The sequence below is a fragment of the Tetranychus urticae genome, chromosome 2 (genome assembly GCF_039701765.1).
Source record: "Tetranychus urticae isolate SD_2017Ah chromosome 2, NJAU_TeUrti_SD_1.0, whole genome shotgun sequence".
Lineage (NCBI taxonomy): Eukaryota > Metazoa > Arthropoda > Arachnida > Trombidiformes > Tetranychidae > Tetranychus > Tetranychus urticae.
Window position 1 is genome coordinate 4,390,015 of NC_142959.1, and position 20,118 is coordinate 4,410,132.

General features: G+C 31.4%; 1 protein-coding gene and 3 long non-coding RNA genes across 4 annotated transcripts; 3 read left to right on the forward strand and 1 right to left on the reverse strand.

The window, feature by feature from the left end:
• Positions 1-1,709: 1,709 nt before the first annotated feature.
• On the forward strand, positions 1,710-2,409 carry LOC149093729 (uncharacterized). Its single transcript, XR_016198345.1, has 2 exons — positions 1,710-1,850; positions 2,304-2,409. It is a non-coding gene; the product is annotated as an uncharacterized LOC149093729 (long non-coding RNA).
• A 108-nt stretch (positions 2,410-2,517) lies between these two features.
• On the forward strand, positions 2,518-2,973 carry LOC149093730 (uncharacterized). Its single transcript, XR_016198346.1, has 2 exons — positions 2,518-2,647; positions 2,816-2,973. It is a non-coding gene; the product is annotated as an uncharacterized LOC149093730 (long non-coding RNA).
• Positions 2,974-3,679: 706 nt separating this feature from the next.
• LOC112539312 (uncharacterized) lies at positions 3,680-5,254 on the reverse strand. The gene is made up of 2 exons (XR_003083074.2): positions 4,746-5,254; positions 3,680-4,328 (listed from the first exon to the last, which is right to left on the reverse strand). It is a non-coding gene; the product is annotated as an uncharacterized LOC112539312 (long non-coding RNA).
• A 1,330-nt stretch (positions 5,255-6,584) lies between these two features.
• On the forward strand, positions 6,585-19,820 carry SLO2 (slowpoke 2). Its single transcript, XM_089267011.1, has 20 exons — positions 6,585-7,347; positions 9,630-9,709; positions 10,287-10,386; positions 11,775-11,888; positions 12,005-12,113; positions 12,473-12,547; positions 12,644-12,727; positions 13,379-13,473; positions 13,536-13,884; positions 14,172-14,308; positions 14,405-14,468; positions 14,685-14,793; positions 15,348-15,456; positions 15,581-15,730; positions 15,837-16,691; positions 17,367-17,717; positions 17,801-18,047; positions 18,131-18,448; positions 18,542-18,680; positions 18,745-19,820. Exons 1-20 carry the CDS (start codon positions 6,824-6,826, stop codon positions 19,389-19,391), a joined length of 4,656 nt encoding a protein of 1,551 aa, XP_089123137.1. The 5' UTR covers positions 6,585-6,823; the 3' UTR covers positions 19,392-19,820.
• Positions 19,821-20,118: the final 298 nt, after the last annotated feature.

Genomic DNA, 20,118 nt, shown 5'->3' on the forward strand with positions numbered 1-20,118 from the left:
ACCAAGTAATTATACTTTAACATTTAAATTCACTTTTTTTCACCTGGTTAACTATCAATGTTAATTAAACTACAATCTTGGAATTCCCAGAGTATTATATTGCCATTGTTAACTACACTTTCTTTTTGATTGAACAATGTAAACCGAGGAAAGTATTATAACAAAAACTCATCTAATATTTGTCTATTCTCGTGTTTAATGGTAAATCTATTTTTACTTCAAAATCATTCAACTTTCAAGTGCATTTTATTAATATTTATTATCATCGTTAGCAATAGTTATTGTGTTTGTTTACCCATTATGAATTGAAATTGTCCAAAGTTGGCTTTTTTGATTAAATCGATACTGTTGATGGATTCGTTCGTCAATATTTAATTTAATTAGTTTGTACCGGTAAAACTAGATGGCAGTGTAAACGATCCAGATGACCGGCAATTTATTTTTTAATTTGTTTTGTCCGTTAATTAAGTGACTTTGTTTTTATGGATTGAAATGCTAATTAACTTTTATGAACATTACGATCGACTATTATTCACATTCTTGATCAATCATTCACCTTTTATTGAAGTTTACCTTGTATCTGGTGTTTAACGTTTCGACACTTTTATGTTTCTTCATTCATCATCAACATTTCCCTTTGACCATTTGTCAACTGACTTTATGCAAGTTTTTTATTTTCCTGTTTGATAAATAAGTATCCAGCATCATTAATCAACAATTGGTAATAGATTGGAGTTTGACTTAAACTTGCAGTGAACACCTAATATAACAATTTTTACACATTAACTTTGTAAAAAATTGTCTCTCCACCAAACAATGTTATTACAACATTAACACATTAACTTTGTGCTCTTTAAATGAAATGAACATATTTTAACCGGAATTGATTATCCTTTGTACCTAAGAAGGCGATGTGGAAAAATATCAAGACAAGAAAATGTCTCTTCCTTCATCTTGTTTTATAATGGCAAGTGTGTAACACCATCAACACCAAATACATATTGTATTAACAGGACAAGAAAAATGTTACTTTAAAAGTCAGCATTTTATAAGACGATAATGTTTTTTTATCACATAATAGTGATAATGTCATTTCTTTTGAACGAGAGAAGAAAAAAAATGAAATGAAAAAGCATATAATATTCTGTTGTACGCAATTCATGGTGACTTCCTGTTACAGGGTAAAAACCTGACAATCTGATTACAAGAAGATAAGTTGATGTGAGCAAAATAACATGGAGAGGAGAGAGTGTAACATGAAATCATTGTAAAGATTGTCGAAGGACAAGAAGAAACAACATTAATTCGAAGATGTGGAAAAAGAAAGAAGGAAACATTTCAAGCTTCAACGAAAGTTGTAACTTAAGAATTCTATGATTAATATGATTATTCTTAAACTGATGGCGTTAAAAAAAAGTTGGAAACCTCAAAAAACCCTGGTAAAAGAGCCAAAGGAAGAGTCAAACAAGACACGAAACAAAATCTGATTGAAAACCATTAAATATATAAAGTCAATGAGATAAAGTGTTGGAAGGATAAGTGATTAAACAACTGGAGAAACGTAAATAATATTGAAACAAGTCAAGACGGGGAGTTGCTCAGGAAAGGATGGTTACTGGTGAATCCATAAGAATATCTTGGACAAGGAATTAAAATATGAATCGAGATCAACAATTTCGACTGATGGTGAAAGAGCAAAAGGATGGCAAAGATAATGTTAAAGATGAAGTTCAAAGATGATGACCAAGAGGAAAATTGCAGATGAATAAAGGACGATAAACAAGCTTGAAATGTTTCTCAAGAAATGTTTACCAACAGCTTAATGGCAACACCAACATCAACTTACCCAAGTAATAATAGGCAACAACCTGAGAACCATTAATTTTGTTGAATCGTCAAAGAGCTTTGATTATTTGACGAACGAATCAATTTTAATATATTATTATATTACCATTAATATTATCATTATTATTATTACGTACAAAGTTAGCCTTGTTGATAGTGATGATAATATCTGTGGGGTGGGTTATGTAGGGTTTTATGTTTAGCACAAGATATGAAGAGAGTGAGAGTTGGAAGAGAGCAACTTTATGTGTAACTTATACTTTGCTCACAATCAGATCTATTTTTCCCCCTGTTTTGAGATTTTTTTCCTTCTCATCTCTATTAGATTTTGAATAGTCTTCACTTTGATATTATTATCAAATCAACATTCAATGGGCTTTTGATACCATCTAACTTCATAATAGTAATAATAATAATAATGTTTTTTACCAATCATTTTGTTTTTCATCAAATGTAAGCCCAACATCAACCCTTCAACAATCATTATGTTCAATACTTTTTCAAATGTAAACTTAAAGTCAACTTTTTAACAGCAAAAAAACTTGACTTCTTGATTAACTGTAATTGAATCAGTGTAAACTCAACCTAATATTGTTTCACTCCAAACTGTTCAACCTTCCCAAGACCCATTGGTGAATGAAAGGAGGCAAAAAAATCAGTGAAAAATATCAATGATCAATACAATGAATCTTGTCTACGGAAGTAAACAGTTGGAGCCCATTAATGGCTACCAAACTTGTAACTTTTTACGTGACATTATACTTGGACACAATGAAAATCCTTATGTTGATGATGGTGAAAGGTAAATAATTATTGATTCAATTTACTTTTGACTTTTCCGTCTTTAAACCACTCAATAGAACCCTTTAAAGTTAAAATCAACTTCAACTCATTCAACTCATCAACCCTTATTACCTTACATTGTTGAACCTTTTTCACTTTGAACCTTTTCTTTTTTTCCATTTGAAAGTTCATTTGAAAAGTTGAAAGTCGATTAATGAACTCACAATTTTAGTTAATCAAATGCAAATGGTCATTGTTTTCCCATTCTCGGTCCCATTGTTGATGGTTTTGAATGGCCTCTCTTGCATGCAACCTAATATTATTAAATATTAAACATGTCCTCCATTTGTTGTTATTGTGTTCACTGGTTTTCGGGTTAAGTCAAAATCGATGGATCAATGGGAAGACATTTTGCTATCAAATTTACCTTCTCTCCATAAATAAAGATTAAACCTGAAAGGTTGAAGCTTAAATTAAATATTCAGTTATGCCAAAATTGAAAATCTTGTATTCATCAAATAAAAGTGCATTGTTTCCATACTTTCCAATCAATCCAATTTCACTTGAAATTACTTGAATGCATATAACTCCAGCTTCTATTCAATTATCAATTTCCATCCCAATCGATCCAAAATCAACCAACACAATCAAGAAATGAGATAAATATTGTGCAAAAAATATCAATAAAGTCATCAACCTGTTTACATTTCAAGAATAAAAAAGATTGTTATAAGTTATTACAAGCCAAGTTTGCTAACCTTTACCATTTAACTTTAACCATCACAGTTGATCATAAATCTGGTTATATTGGTGATTTAAGGTTTTATTTTACACTAATTTCAATCAACATTTCACTTTGTTTATTATTCAATGGTAATATTAATTTGACTTGTCAAGTTTCTCATTTTGTTTTACTAGCTGTTTGAGAGGGGAAAAAAGCAAAACACAAACAAACATTGTTCAACATAAACTCAGTTAGAGTCAAGATAATCAGTTGAACGAGTTAATTCACTTGATGAGTGATTATAATTGATTTTGATTTCTTGTAAGTGTATATAAAACTGATTTAATGTTAATAATAACATGTAAACGTTAAGTGATTTTGTTTACATTTACAAACTTGCATTAACCAAATCAAATTGACTAAAGTAACGTTTCAATGAAAATGAATCGATGGAAATGTTGAATGTAAATAATTGTTGACCATTCTTTTGGTTAACATTAACAGATTAAGATGTGGTCAACATTGTACCAGATTAACAGTTTAGTCTGTTTTTTCAGGGTTATTCAACTTTTTCACAAAGCTTTCATTCCATGAGATATTTTCTGATCAATAGCGGGATCAAAGTCATGAACAGAGAAACCAAAAAACCATGTAAACCAGGCAAGAAAATAAACCTAAAAATAAGCTTTCCTCATCAATCTATTTCTTGATAAAAACACTAAATTATTTCGATTTTTCTCTTCTCTTTTTTTATGATCTCGATCTTTTCCGGTTCCGATCTTTACAAAGCCAGAACAGAGTTTCTCCAGAAGTTTGTTTACAGTTGGATCCAAAATTTATCTTCATCTTTGCCTTTCTCCTTCCTTCAAAAATGTTTAACCATCAATTCCTGTGTAATATGAACTTTTTCTGTCCCAGGATAGCTTCGTCTTGCTTGTGAACATTGACAACTTGATGGCCTAATATCGATGCCAGTCTGAATTGATAGGGAGAGAAAAAAAACAAAGAATCAGAAATAACATGAAAAAGCATATTCTTGCTTCTTCCTTATCCTCGTCTTGATCTTTCATCTTTTTTGGAAATGCATCATCTACTGTTTATCTCATCATTATACACTATCTTTGCTGGTTTTATTAGTTTGACAGTTTCTAAATATTCATCATCATCTGTTAACTCTTTCTTCATCTTTTCTCATCACTTTATTTCCCTTCTTCCTGCTTAGTCTTTCCAATGTTAATATTTACACGAAAACAGTTATTAACATTATTATGGACTGATCAATCCCTTCCTAATGTAAACCTTATTTAACCCTTTACCAACACTTGACCTTTATCAAGACACACTATAGACAGAGAAGAGGTGAAAATAAAGCTTCAACACCAAACAATATTACCTTTGTCATAAATGATTATATCCTTGAATGATCATTTGATCAGAGGGAATAAAAGTTGTAACCCAACACAAAGAGTACCAATGAGTATAACAGTTCCAAGATTTTCGGTAACCAGTTGGGGTTGGTCCATAAATATCTCAATCACCATCCTCATGATTATCCAGGCTAATAAGTTCTTTAACCTTTGTAGACTTGTAATGCCTTTAATGTTACAATGGATACACTTTGATCACTCAATGATGACATCGTAAGGCTGCTTCACTAGTAAAGTTGAAGTTATTATACAAAGCTTTGTAAGGAACCAAAATATCCATAAATATAAAATAAAATAGAGCGAGAAACGAAAGAGACAATATTTATTCAAATCAACTAATGTTGGCCAAAATTAACGTTAAAATTAACCAAATGTCAAAAGATGATTATTCTTACATTAACTGTATTAACAAGCATTGTTTCATTTAACATTCAACAGAAAAAATAAGGACTCATTGCAAGTGCCTCCATCTTCTGTTGCTTATTGTAGTTTTTTCAGAAAAATACTTTATTAGTTGTATTAATGACTTGTAATTGATATTTGTTTTGTTGTTTAACTGATTATCCGATGCTAATTGTTAAATACTTTCAAATAAATCTATTTTTTACACTCTATTATCTCTATTTTTCAATCTTAATTTGTTTTTCAATTCATAAAGATACATAATTCTCAGTTATTAAAACTGATACACTTCCATGAATACAACTTTCTTCGTTCATTCAGTCAGTCCGACCTTTAACTGTAAAATCAACTATCGGTTAAATTAAGTGCGTAACTGTGATCAACCAAAGTGTTAACTTCACTATCTAATTATAATTATTAAACCAAATAATTATCACTCCAACTAACCTTGTTATTTTAAATTAAGTTTTATCTTTAATAACCTTTTCTCAAAGCAACTTCAATGGATTTATAGAGAAATAAAATCAAAACAAAGTGAACCCAAAATTTTTGTTTCAACTTGAAAAGGCTTATGTTGAGACATTAATTAGTCAAGTGAACAAGATTAAGCCTTTGATCAATAAAATTAAAAACAAAAGCTAATTATCAAGAATTAAAGTTAATCAAGCAAGTGGAAATAAAAAAGGTTATAAAGGACATTTGGATTAACCAATAACTACCCGTTTAACTGGTTACCCAAAATAACCAAAGTGCAAGATTGCATGAAGAAAAAGGTTTGATGATTGAGTAAAGATGAACCCAATGAACAAGTTACATTTTCCTGTTGTCATTTCTGATTAATTGAACATTAATTTGAGTTCCAAGAAACAGTGAGGTCAATTGTGATAACAAATTTCGCCAACAATTTAGCCAACTGAAGGGCAACAATTGAGATCAAGACAAAGGCTGAAACGCGATTGATTTATGAATATAAATTTGAGTTATGCTTGCCAATTAATGGACAATTTATCACGAAAAAAATGGGTAAACCTAATGTCAATGTGCCACAAGTCTTAACCAGAAAACCCAAAAAAAGGTATCCCTTAAGGTAGATTTAGAAGTAAAGAAAAGGTGAAAAATTTTCTTCAAAACAAAAAGTAAATTCAATGTTACCAGATTAACTTTGGTTACATGGAATTTGAAATTTTGTTTAAATATAAATGTTGAATGATGAAGATGACGGTGATGAGGGTGATGATAAAGGCAAGAGTTGAGGATGACTGGGAGTGAAACTAGGGAGTTGATTCACCACCAATATATAGTGGCTTTCAAGTTGTAGCTTGTAAAGAGCATAATCAAATTGAAGAGACAAAAAAATCATATTCAGGTTGACTTGATTGTCGTATTTTTTTGGGTGAAATAAAAAAAAGAGTTAACAGTTTACTGATTGAACTTTCAACAAGTTGTTGGATTACAAACAACAATTGAATCTCATTACCAATTCAGCATTTAATTCACTAAACTAACCCAAAAAGCAAACCCAAAAATATTGAATCTCTTTAAGTGTTTACACTTGTTTAAATGGTTATAAACCGACTTTTCAGTTTATCAACTTTTCAACATTGTTAATTGTAAATATAAATGTCAACCATTGGTATAATTAATGTGGTTCAATGTAACAATTAACTCTACTTGTTATTCAACTGAAAACTCAAATTGTTCACTCGATGTCAACAGTGAAAACAGTAACAATAATAAACGTGATTGTAGTGTGATTAAGTGTGATTGTTGGAGTGAAAATCCTTGCCATTCAAGGAGTGATTTAATCAACTCCAAGTCTACATTCAAATTGATAGTTTCCTGGATCAACGAGAAAATGTCCAATTTATGGTTCTTTCGTTATCCAGGTCGCTTTGGGCGTCGATCTTCAGCTCGACAACCCGATTGTCTAAACTTGACCCAACTAAGAACACCTTCCATTGCCTCAACTGCCTCTTCCTCATCTCGACATACACTCAATCGAAGTTCCTTTCAAACGGACATTTCTCGTCGAGATGAGCCCAGCTCAACCGATGTACCTCGCTTCTCGTCTTCGTCTTACATTCCGCCACTTCGAAGGCGAACCTTGCCACCTGAAAGTACACTCAAGTCAACCGATAGTTATGACAATTTAGCATTCACTCCAAGGTGTGTATCCAAACCTAAGCAAGTAGCAATAAGAAACTGATAAACCGGTGAACCAAAATTTACTTTCACTCAAAATTGTTGACCATCTTGACCCTCTTATTGACTCTCATTTCCTCTCATTGTCTTAATCATCTTCATCATAACTCTATTACATTTCCGACCAAATTCATTCTCTTTTTGCTTACTCTTCCCTATTATCAATTTACCTTCAATTTACCTTTTGGTTCCTCATCATTTTCATCATTTCTTCTTCTTTTTTCATTCTCGTCATCATTTTGTTTCACTATTTTCATTGACTATTCTGTAAAACAACAACCATTATTCATTTTTCTGTACAATTTTCCTCTTCTTTTTTCATAAGATCAATATTTAATCGATTCTTGATATTTGATATATTATATTAAATATTTTCTTGCTCCATCTTACCTAATCTTTTACTTTTGATTTATTTTGATTAAATCAAAAAAATGAAATGAAATATATTTCAACTCAAATTGCATATAAAATGGTTCAATTGTTACATGAAAAGGTTTACCAATATCAAAATGTAATAATGTAAAGGTATTCAAATTACAATATTATTTATATTAATTGTTGATCCTTTCATTTCAATTTTACATTAAATTAGTTTCTATCAAAAACCTAAAAAAATTTCATCTAAAATTTCCTCAAATGTCAAATTTGGGTTTACACACTCAAACTGGTTGAACCAAAATATTCAAAGTAAATATTATTGAAAATATTAATAATATTGAAAACAAGAAGAAAACAGTAAATCTATTTTTAAATTGTAACATATTTGCCTAATTAATGTTTAATGATTAAAAAATAGATAATCAAGTTAATTTAAACCTGAATGTTTGTCCAAAAAATCGGGTAATTCATCATCAACCCAAAACCATAATAAACCAGTTAACCTTTAGAAACCCAATTTTGGCTTGATTAACATCACACTCCAGGCTATAGAGATTGTTTCAAGGAGGGTTAATCAAACAATATTAATCGACTATAATAATGATAATTAATAAATGTTAATTGTAACAGAAAAACAATTTAGAAGGAAATTTAAATTTAAAAATCCAAAGTTGACTCCAATCATAAATCAAATATTGATTGTCAAGATCAATATTACTGATTGGGATTGAAAAATTGTCATAAGTCTTTTACCCAAAAGATTTTCTGGTTTTCAGGTTTGGTTAGCAGTCTAAAGCTGATTAATTTTAATTGTCTATTAATATTCTGAAAATGGATTTTGATAAATCAATTTCCATCATGAATACATAATCATAATGTAACACTCTTAATGTAATTTAAAATGCACAATTATAATCTAATTAGAGCGCAATTGATTATCCAAAATATAAGCATCAAAATGAAAAGTGAAAACGCTTGTTGAGGGAAAAGAGTGAATCAAATCTAATTGTTTCCCTTGATTATCTCGATAAAAGATGACAAGAAATTATCATTATAATCATTATTATTATTCAATTGATGATTATCTTTAGGGTTAAACTTGAGTTGGTTAAAAGATGATGAATATAAAGGTAAAAACAAAAGCGGTGTTACAAGTGTTGAGCTATATTTTAATGAGACTTTGGTAAATTAAGCGTAATAATAAATACAATAATAAAACCCAAGTAAATTGGGTTGGTGAAATTGTCATTTACTCCTTCAGGGTTAACAAAATGAAACTCATCTTGATGACATCAGTTTTTATCTCTTGTGAAAAGATGAACATGATAAAGGTGATGAAGACTGAAATGGAAAGGACAGAGGAGCAGAAAAAAAATTCATTTTCACCCTGAATCGTGATTTTCAGACAATTTCCTAACTCTTTTGTTGAACAATTTTTTCTTCCTTTTCTTTCAACACTTCATCCTCATCAATCCAGATCTTCATCTCTCCTTCATCATTTCCTCTCAAGGTTCAGGTAATGTCTTGAATAGTCAACAGGTAACGAATGTTGTAAAAACATTTACATTTGGTAAAGCTGCAGGTTAAAAGTGAATCAAAAAAGTCTTTTCTCGATTAACAATCAATTTTCACTATTAACATCAAAAGCTACTTTTCAATTTTTAATCAACTATTCAATTGAAAATCAATAAATATCTTTCATTCCCTGGTTTAGATTAGAGTTAAATTTATCATTAAACATCTTTTCTTGGAAAATGATTTTTGGGTTTCTGTTCATTGATCTTAATATTTTTGGGTTATGATGAGCTGAAGATGAGTTGATTATTTTGTCTCGATTTGAATGTTCTAATGATTTTGTCTCATTTCAGGGTTCGAGTTGAATTTTATGTCAATGAAAATACCTTCAAGGAAAGGCTTCAAGAGTATTTGATAAAAAATAAAAAGTCAAGTAAGTTTAACTGATCAGTTTTGTATCCAGTTTTCAGCATTTGATTCTTGATATTATTTTTATATTCTCATGAAATTATATCATTTAAACTTTTGCTCAAATAACTTGAGCTTATTTCAATATTTCAATGGGAATAGGAACAAAAAATGAGTTTACCTTTTTTTAGCTGGAATAGCTGGAAACATATGATTTATAAGATGTATAAGATTACCGGTGGAAAGGTTGATTGTTAACAAATCAAATTGTATTCAATTGTATTTTTGTTCATCATTCATACGTTGATATAACAAATGAACAATAATAAATCCATTATAAATCCATATTAAAGCAAATCCCATTCTGATTTGAGAGAAAAGCAAGGATTTCTTTTGTCAATCTCATTTTACTTTTTGTTTGTCAAGACCATTTGAAATGTAAAAACTGAGCAAAACCAATTTGCATAACAAGTTTTCATTTTTGCACTTTATTTTCAATGCTTTTTACATGCATTACAGTAATTCAGTTTACCGTTTATTATATCAAGAATCATGTTTGAAGACTAATTCAGATGCTAACAATTTTCATAAATTGCTATCAGGTTTTAGGATAAGAGGGGTTAAAATGGTCCTCAAGCTATTTGCCTGTCTGCTCTATGTAATAAGAGTCATGCTTGACGACGGTCCTGATCCGGCTGATTGGTAAGTCAAAACTTTAAGAATTAATCCATTGAAGCTCAAAACAATATTGTAATTTAGTTATGTTCCTTCAAGAGCTATGGGCTAGAATTTTTACCTTTGGGTTGAGATTTTGGACTTTGTGGGTGTGTAGGGTCTTAAATACTTTGTCTTGTACCGAACCAAAAAGTTTTCTGATAAACCGTTCTCGAGAAAATCGCGGTCAAAGTTGAAACTTAGATTGCATTTTATTTGGTTCTGGAGCCAGATATTTCGGTGAAACTCATTTCCCAGATGTAAAATTTGATGGCCAACAAGAGCGTCTATTAATTTTTAGATATAAAATCTTCTGTTTTTGTGTAAAACAGATCAGTTCGATTTAAATTTAAACGTGTCGCATTCGATGATCGTGATAGTTAGAGACTTGAAACTTATTATTTGTGGCTAAAAATAGATTGTACACATCAACAAATAAACACTTTTTTGAATATATCGACAGTTCTCTCGATTTTGACCATTAACCCAAAAAGTTTGAGTCTGAATATTTCGAGAACGGTAGCACCTACAATCACCATTCTTTGGGTCTTGGTTAGATTTTATTATGGAATAAAATATTAGTTCGTTTAAATTTCTGAAAAAATTTCCAGCGCTTTATTGAATGAAATTTACATTTGATACCCAATTTCTAAAGATAACGTTATCTCAAATCCAAAATTTATGAAACTCTAGAAGAAAATTCATTATGAAATGACCAGCTCAGATTTTCTGTAGTATTTATTCAAATACAGATATTTCCCCTAATAAAATCTAATGAATGGTGAAAGAATGGTGATTGTAGGTGCTACCGTTCTCGAAATATTCAGACTCAAACTTTTTGGGTTAATGGCCAAAATCTAGAGAACTGTCGTAGTATTGGAAAAAGTATTTAATTGTTGATGTGTACAATCAATTTTTATCGGCAATTAATAAGTTTCAAGTCTCTAACTATTACGGTGACCGAATGCGACACGTTTAAGTTCAAATCGAAGTGATCTGTTTTGCACAAAAACAGAAGATTTTTCTCGCAAAATTAATGCACGCTCTAGTTGATCATCAAATTTTACATCTGCGAAATGAGTTTCATGAAAATATCTGCTTCGATAACCGAATAAAAGGCGATCGAAGTTTTAACTTTGACCTCGATTTTCTCGAGAACGGTTCATGAGAAAACTTTTTGCTTTGATACAAGACTAAGTATTCAAGCACCTACACACCTAAAATTTCCTAAATCTTTACTCGAAAGTCAAACTTATTGCCTGTAGTCCTTTAAGCTACCTTTGAGCTAAACTTTCTGCTCTTTGTGTTTTAAACCAACTTTTGCATCAATATTGTGTTAATTTTGCTTAACATGCATCTTTTTTCGGCTTCTTTAGTCCAGAATGTAATCATATTGGTACTGTTAAAGACTCTAAATCAATTTACCAAACGATTCCGTCCAATTCTGAAAACGAAACAATCACTTCACATAATACAGACCCAATTAACTGGTAAGCAAAAACGTTTATTTAAATATCTAAAACTAGTGACTATTTGTCTCTAGACCATTGTGGCCGAAATTGTAATGAAAACCTAAGCCAATAACTGTACTGTTTTCTTTCTCTAGGAAAGGGATAATTTGGGTTCAACGTAGTTTTATAATCTGGTTATTCGAAGCCATCATCTCAGTCTTTTTTGTAGCCGAAGTCATTCTTCTGGTATATTTAACCAAAAAGGTATTTCAAACGCTCTTAATTTTACGAATTTTTCTAATTTTTTGCTTTGAAGCTAACTAATGACCGCAATGATGCACAAGTCTGCTTTAAATCTCAACCTGGATTGAGGCATTCCAGGCATTGAATATCATTTTAATTTCACTTTCCGCTCGCTTTTGGAGACAAATTCTTGTTTCTAAAACGCTCTTCATGATTATTTCGTATTCTAGTTTTAATTTTTTGAGTTTTTTGTAATTAATTGTTTCGATAATGCAATATAACTGAAATAATCAGTCTTTACAAAGTGATTCACTGTTGAATGGATATTTTCTATCAATCCACAAATCATTCCAACTGTCTCTACCTTTTTCATCATACAGAGTAGCCTGATGCGGACACTTTTTTCATTTCATGTGATTCTGGAAATTGTAAACAATGTACCTTTCCTTATCTCAGTAAGTAATTTTTGACACTCGACTTCAACTCAACAATTCTGATTGATATTTAACTTAATTTGGTTTAAATTTTCTCCCCTTTTACCAATGATGAAGATATTTTATTCACCATTTCGTACCATTTTTGTTCCAACCTTTCTTCACTGTTGGTTGGCAAAGCAAACTCTTGAAAAAATGTTTGTAAGTATACATTTTGAATTTAAAATAGTTCATTATTATTCAATAATTGGCTAAATTGAAACTGCAAGCATTTCCATCACTAGATAGTCAAATAATAATTTGAGAATCAAACCATTTAAATTGATCTCATGAGAGGCTCAATAAGGTACAATTGGCTGTAATTTTTGTTGCGTTTACATTTGATTAAGGAAGCGATTTAGATTCATCTTTGAATTATTTATCAACACATCAAAATGTTTCAATAGTTTACAGGGAAGAAGGGTGAATAATAATACATTTTACTCAGGTGAACATTTGTTAACATTTCAAGTTAAACATTTTCCTCATGAAACTACTCTTTCTAAACAGGGACTGACAGGGAATAATATTGAGCAATGAATAAATCATATCAAATCAACTGTGAATTGATAATGATGAGCTTGATTTTCATAGATTGTTCATTACCATTGAAGTAAAGGAAGAAATCAAAATCATTTTACCCTGATTAACTACGTGCTTGGAGTGGTTAAAAGATATTCATTTTTACACTCAACTTTCAAACGTATGAAATTAAATAAGCATAAAATGATGAGAATACAATTTTCACAGAACAATGCCAATCTTTCATCATGATTAACTCTTAATCAAATTTAATCAAAATCTAATTTCTAGAATGATGTTCACCGAGCGATGCAACAATCTCAATCAGCCTTATCACAACGACTCACAATTTTAATAACAACCTTAATATGTCTTATTTTTACAAGGTAAGGATTGACAAAATTGTTGTTGATTTATAATTTCTGGCAATTTATATTTTCTTGATTAGTGTTTGTGGTTTTCAACATTTTCAAAGAGCCGGAGGACGCAATGTGAACCTTTTTGAATCTCTTTATTTTGTTGTTGTTACCTTTGCTTTTGTTGGTTATGGTGATTACACACCTGAAAATACGCCTTCTCAACTATTCATGGTGGTAATGATTTGTGTAGCACTTATCGTGTTACCGACACAATTTGAACAGTTGGCCTGTACTTGGATGGAAAGGCAAAAGCTTGGTGGCAATTATAGCGTTCAAAGAGCTCAAACCGAGAAACATGTAGTCGTTTGCAGTACAACACTTCGCACCGATACCGTCATGGACTTTCTCAATGAATTTTATGCGCATCCACTTTTACAGGTATCTTCAATGTTTACCAGTTTAACCCAATTTACCAGTTTCACAACAACTGTTTATTTAACAACAATTTGATGTTTATTTGGTCAAACGTCTGGTAGCTTTTCAATGTATTTTTGTTATTAGCTGGCAAGGTTACTTTGGTTGTACAATTGTGATTCTGGTTAACTTTAGGTTCACTGTTTAGCAATTAATTGAACAAGATGATGGTTACATGATTGCTTCTAATTTTGTTTTTCTTCTTCTTTTTGATCCATTTAATTGCTTATAAATCAATTCACTCCAAAAAGGATTTTTACGTTGTTCTATTGAGTCCTTGTGAACTCGATACTACCATGAAGATGATACTGCAGGTTCCAATGTGGGCTCAGCGTGTTATTTACATTCAAGGATCAGCTTTGAAAGATTCAGATCTTACAAGAGCAAGGTAAAGTATTAATGTAATATCACTAATTATACCATTTCAGGTATTCAATGACAATTCATTTGATTCTCTATCAACTATCATCTTTCATTGAAACAGAGTCGATGCTGCTGAAGCCGTATTTATATTAGCAGCTCGTAATTATGCCGACCTTGGAGCTGCGGTAAGTTACCCATTAAATTATAAGTCAATTACATTAATGATGGAAGATTAAATATTGATGATTCAATTGACTAAATTAAAATTTAATCACCTATCAATTGACAAATTCAAAGGCCTTAATTGAAACTTAACTTGGCAAAGAAAATTTTCTTATTTGATCTTCAATCGATTTTCATTTTCCTATTGATTTAACACTTAACTCAATTGTTTTCAACAGGACGAACACACTATTTTAAGGTCTTGGGCTGTTCGTGATTTCGCTCCAAGTATCCCTCAATATGTACAGATTTACAGGCCTGAGAATAAGATTCACGTTGTTTTTGCCGGTGAGTTTACATTTGATTAGTAAATGATGAAAATCTTGAATTTAATGAGAAACCTTGGTTTCAGCTCAGGAATTCAATTAAATATGCTATCTGGATTCACAATCTTTCATCAACAAAATCAGAGTCTACAAAATGATCTGAAAATTGTCTTCTTATTATCACCAGCTCTTTTTATTTACTTATAATCCGATTGGGAATTAAAGGTTAAAATGAGACAATCAACTTAGTGATTAAATTTAATAGGCAATCCAAGCTTGACTCCCAGTTTTACAATTGATGTTTCAGTTTGCTATTAACAAGATGAAGTGAAGTGACAAAAATGAAGAGGAAAAAAAGTGATGAAAATGACTTTGTTGATGTAAAACCTTATGTTATAAAATATAACCCTTGAGATTAATCATCTTTATGATTCGAGTTGAACAAAGAAGGGAAAACCAATCAATGAGAAAATGGGGAAAAATGAACTTTATCAATGATATCAGATTTGGGTTGAAAAATAGTTCACCCTAATGAAAGTGAACCTAAATTTGAACCTTTTTTTGTCCCATTTACAGAGCACGTTGTCTGTGAGGATGAATTTAAATACGCATTATTGGCCAACAATTGCCTTTGTCCAGGAACCTCAACCCTGGTCACTTTGCTTCTTCACACTTCTAGAGGACAGTAAGTTGACTGGATTACACTTGTTAGCCTTTGAATTAACCAGGAAAAGGTTGAAACTCAAGTTCAATGGCAAATAGATTGGATATAAGTTGATTTCATTTATTTTGACGCTTTATTTATCTAGAGAAGGTCAAACATCAGATGAAGAATGGCATCGATTGTATGGTAAATGTTCAGGAAATGAAATTTATCACATAAGATTGAGTGATAGTCGATTTTTTGGTGAATATGAAGGCAAGAGTTTTACTTATGCATCATTTCATTCACATCGAAAGTAAGTAAATATTGATTGATAAGTTCATTTTTATATTCTCATCTCTCTCCACTCAATACATGGAAAAAATTGATTCCTATTTTTTCCTTGCTTCTGTTGTTTACAGATATGGAGTGGCCTTAATTGGAGTTCAAACTGATATGAAGGGAACCTGGCCCATCATGTTAAATCCTGGTCCAAGTTACATCTTGAAAGCATCTGATATCTGTTTTTACATGAACATTACAAAAGAGGAAAATTCAGCTTTCCTTCCAACACCCAATTCAGATGGATTGGGTTCAATGAATAGTCAACCTGGTCGAGGTAATCAACAGCAACAATCTACATCTGATAATGGCAATAATAATGTTACATCCAAAGTCAATAATAACCTTATTAAAGTAAATAGTAGCCTTTCTGTTGGTGGTTCAATTGAGATTGGGTTAACCTGTGATGGTGATGAATCGGGTGAAAATTTGTTGAAAGCTGATGAACAAGACATTATTAGGAGATTGTCTTCTGTCTCCAGCATTTCAACTGGTGACTGTCTTTCGGTTGGAAGTAAGAAAAATTCAATGATTGAAATGTTGCAAAGTGGATCACCCAGTAATCGACGTAAATCCAGTTCCATTTTTGGCTCTTCAATGGACCTTGATTCTAACCGTAAATCGAGGCGAGACTCGTCGCCTGCAAGAATTAAAAAAGTAGTCTCGGATTTTGCTGCTAAAACAAAGAAAGCAATGACACGGAAACCTGGTAATCACCTTCAAGTGCCTAGAATTGAGTTTGGTTTGCCTTCAAGAGATTCATCGCCCAGTGATGTTGTCGCAGCTCGAGGTCGAAGGCCTTCTATTGCTGCTGTTCCCGTTATGTTTGATGATTCCTTGGATGATGAAGATTCAGAGTCTAAAGATGGATTAAAAGATGAACCAAAAGAAAAGCTTTGTGATTTAACTTGGGTAACTCCATCTGAATGCTCAGAGTAAGTTAAACCTAAACTTTACCAACATTTCATTATAACTTATAAGTATAACTTAAGCCATTGAGTAAGTTTCTTATCAAATCAACAGTTAGTCGTGAGTATTGATTCCTATTTTGAGGAGTTAATAAAATATCATGAAAAATCCCTGCTTATGAAAAGCATTTCAAGAAGCAATAAACATTACAATTTATACTCTAATCAGAGTTTTCAGTGTAAACTGTTTCAAAATTTGGTTAAAATTGAAATTCAATTTAGGATATCAATGAAATTAATGAAACGTTATTGATTTTTCCTATTCTTTATCGTAACCATTAGTTTTTACTCCAATTATGTCTAAGCATTAAATGCTTGTCTTAAGTAACATTGATTCCTGTCTTAATCAATATCATAATCTTCTTATTTTCCAATTAAATTGTCTACTTTTTGAAATCTCAACAAAAACGATTCCAATTGAAGTGACTGATGTTAAGAAAGCATGTGAATTTTATTTGAAATACATGAATGTTTATTGACTGTAAGATTTAGAATCGTTGGAATACAAATTTGAAAAAAATAATAATGTACATTTGCTTAGCTTATCAGAAATAATAGCTGTTTATAAATTGAAATTTGGGTCGTAATTGGCAATTTGGTAAAAGATGATTGATTCAATTTTTTAAATTTTTTCAATTTCAGGATTGTTAAAGGTTTCCCTCCAGTTTCACCTTATGTTGGTGTCAGTCCTACTTTATGTTACCTTGTAAAGGAAAAGAAACCGTCTTGTTGCATGGTGTTAACAGCTGATTGTGAACATTGTTCCCATCAACATGCCCGTGAATACAACTGGCCTACTCGTTGTATCATCTTGGCTGCCGATTTTGCCTCTAATGCAATTTATAACTTTATAGTTCCACTTCGAGCTCACTTTCATTCAGTTAAATCCTTGCAACCAATCATTATCCTACTTGAAACCGAACCAACCCAAGCTTTCATTGATGCCATCTCATGGTTTCCTCTTGTTTACTGGATGCAGGGTTCAATCGACAGGTAAATACTTTACTTTATTAAACTTGACATGAAATGACTTTGACTGACCAAAATAGTAAATAAATTTTTCCATCTTTCAACAGTTTGGATGATCTGATCAAAGCTGGTATCAACCTTGCCGACTCTGTTGTTGTTGTTAATAAAGAGACAACCAATTCAGCTGAGGAAGACTTTCTTTCTGATTGTAATACAATTGTGGCAGTTCAAACGATGTTTAAAATGTTTCCAAGTGTCCGAATAATTACCGAACTCAGTCAATCGTCAAACATGAGATTTATGCAATTCCGTGCTCATGATACTTATGCACTGTCACTTTCAAAGATGGAAAAGGTAAGTTTAGTTTAACCTATAGCCTTTAATGAAATAATGATTTATGATTAAAATTGCTAATCTAAATCTATCTTGTTGTACAGCATGAACGAGAAATAGGTTCACACATATCTTACATGTTTCGACTTCCCTTTGCTGCTGGTTCCGTATTTAGTGCTTCAATGTTGGATACTTTGCTGTATCAAGCCTTTGTTAAAGATTACATGATAACCATAATTAGACTTTTACTTGGTATCGATCAAGCTCCTGGATCAGGTTTCCTGTCATCAATGAAAATTACCAAAGATGATCTATGGATACGAACCTATGGAAGGTTATACCAGAAATTGTGCTCAACAACATGTGAAATTCCCATTGGAATTTACAGAACTCAAGGTTCTCATACTCCTGATGCAACAACAGTACGTTGTCAATCAAAGTTATGAAGATTTTACGATCATTTCACTGTCAAACTGATCTATTGTTTTTCTTGAACCTTTCCTGTTCCATTACAGATAAATCTAGATTTTGTGTTTCCAATTTTTAATGAACGAGCTCGTTATCAGCAATTATCTGCCGAGATTGAACGTCAAGAGATTACAAATCTGGTCAAGAATCGGATGCAAGATTTAGGATGTCCAATTGAAGATTACGGTGAGCAGATTCAATGAAACACTTTCTTGGTTTTTTAATCATTTGAAATTTTCTTTTTCTTCAGATGACGTCTCAGAAAAGCGAAGCACAATTTCATACGTGATAATCAATCCAAGCTGTGATTTAAAATTGGAAGAAGGTGATTTCATCTATTTGATTAGGCCTTCGCCAATCAAGAGTAAAAAGACTTTTCTTACTCGAGGAAATTCAATAAGAGTGTCTAAGGCTTCACTTAAACGAAAAAGAAGTCGAACTGGTTCGATAACCTCTAATGCCAATGCAAGTCCAGCTTCTGGTTCACCAGGACAGGCACAGCCGGTGCAACAGTTGCAACCTAAAACCTCGACAATGACTGATACTGATCAAGTGAAAGATTCAAGATTAAATTGTGATGATTTAAGATCACTTGGCAGTGGCTCAAGTAGACATCAAAGTATTTCCGAAGAGCGAACAGCTGAGGAACTCGGAGATTTTCAACTTCACTTGCCTCCAACCATTACCATTGTACCTTCACTTCAACTGAGCTCAGCACCAGGTGAACCCAATCAACCTCCTCCTGCTTATCATCATCATCACCATCAACATCATACACCTTTTGGATCGGCTAACAATTCATTTGTCAATCAAATTAAACTTCCAGTTGAAGGGAATGGACTCAGAGAAGAGGAACAAAGAAATGGAGAGTTTCATCAATCGCAACTTAATCACTAATTTGGCTAATTGTTTCTTTATTAGTGCTTCTGCATAATTTTGGTTTCTTTTTAAATTCATTGTTAATGCTTTTAGTAAAAAAAAATACTCAATCTCAAGTTAAACCTGGACTAAACTTGAAACAATCAAAGAGACTGTGAATTGGCCAAACTTGCAACTGTACTCAAAGCCAGATTGAACAATCCATTTCCATCATTTAATCTCACCTTTCTATGATTATTTGATTTACCTAGAATTAGATGAAATTAGATTATGGGAGGAATCCTGCAATTGTAACTCACATTTCATGTTTTTTAATTCATTCAACTGACAAAAAATGTTTCTCATTTTGTTAACTGTTTTGTTGAAAATTTAATAGTTGATCTTTAAAAATCTTGTCATTTTACAGCTTTTAACATATTAATAAATAATAAAATAGTGTAATTGTTATCTGATTTCATCTCTTTTTATTCCCGATTTGCTGTTGAATTCATGAAACGTTCAGTGTAACTGTATAATGGTGATTAAAATTTTGAAGAATCAAGAAAAAAGAAAAGCTATTATTCAAGGTTAAATCTTTTTTTAGATATCAAGACGATTGCATGATAATAGGGAATAACAATTTAAATTGAATCACAAGTTATGAAAAATATTCAGCTTTAGTAACCTATAAAAAAGTCATCCTCAATTACAAGTTCAATCAATAGTTGAGCATGATGGAAACCGTTATTAAAATCAAAGTAAAATT

Bases quoted from the DNA above. Each gene is read 5' to 3' on its own strand.
- SLO2 (XM_089267011.1), top strand. From the start codon at position 6,824: ATGTGGTTCAATGTAACAATTAACTCTACTTGTTATTCAACTGAAAAC. The intron at 14,309-14,404 runs GTAAAGTATTAA...TCATTGAAACAG, and splicing joins TCAGATCTTACAAGAGCAAG to AGTCGATGCTGCTGAAGCCG. The intron at 14,469-14,684 runs GTAAGTTACCCA...TGTTTTCAACAG, and splicing joins ATGCCGACCTTGGAGCTGCG to GACGAACACACTATTTTAAG.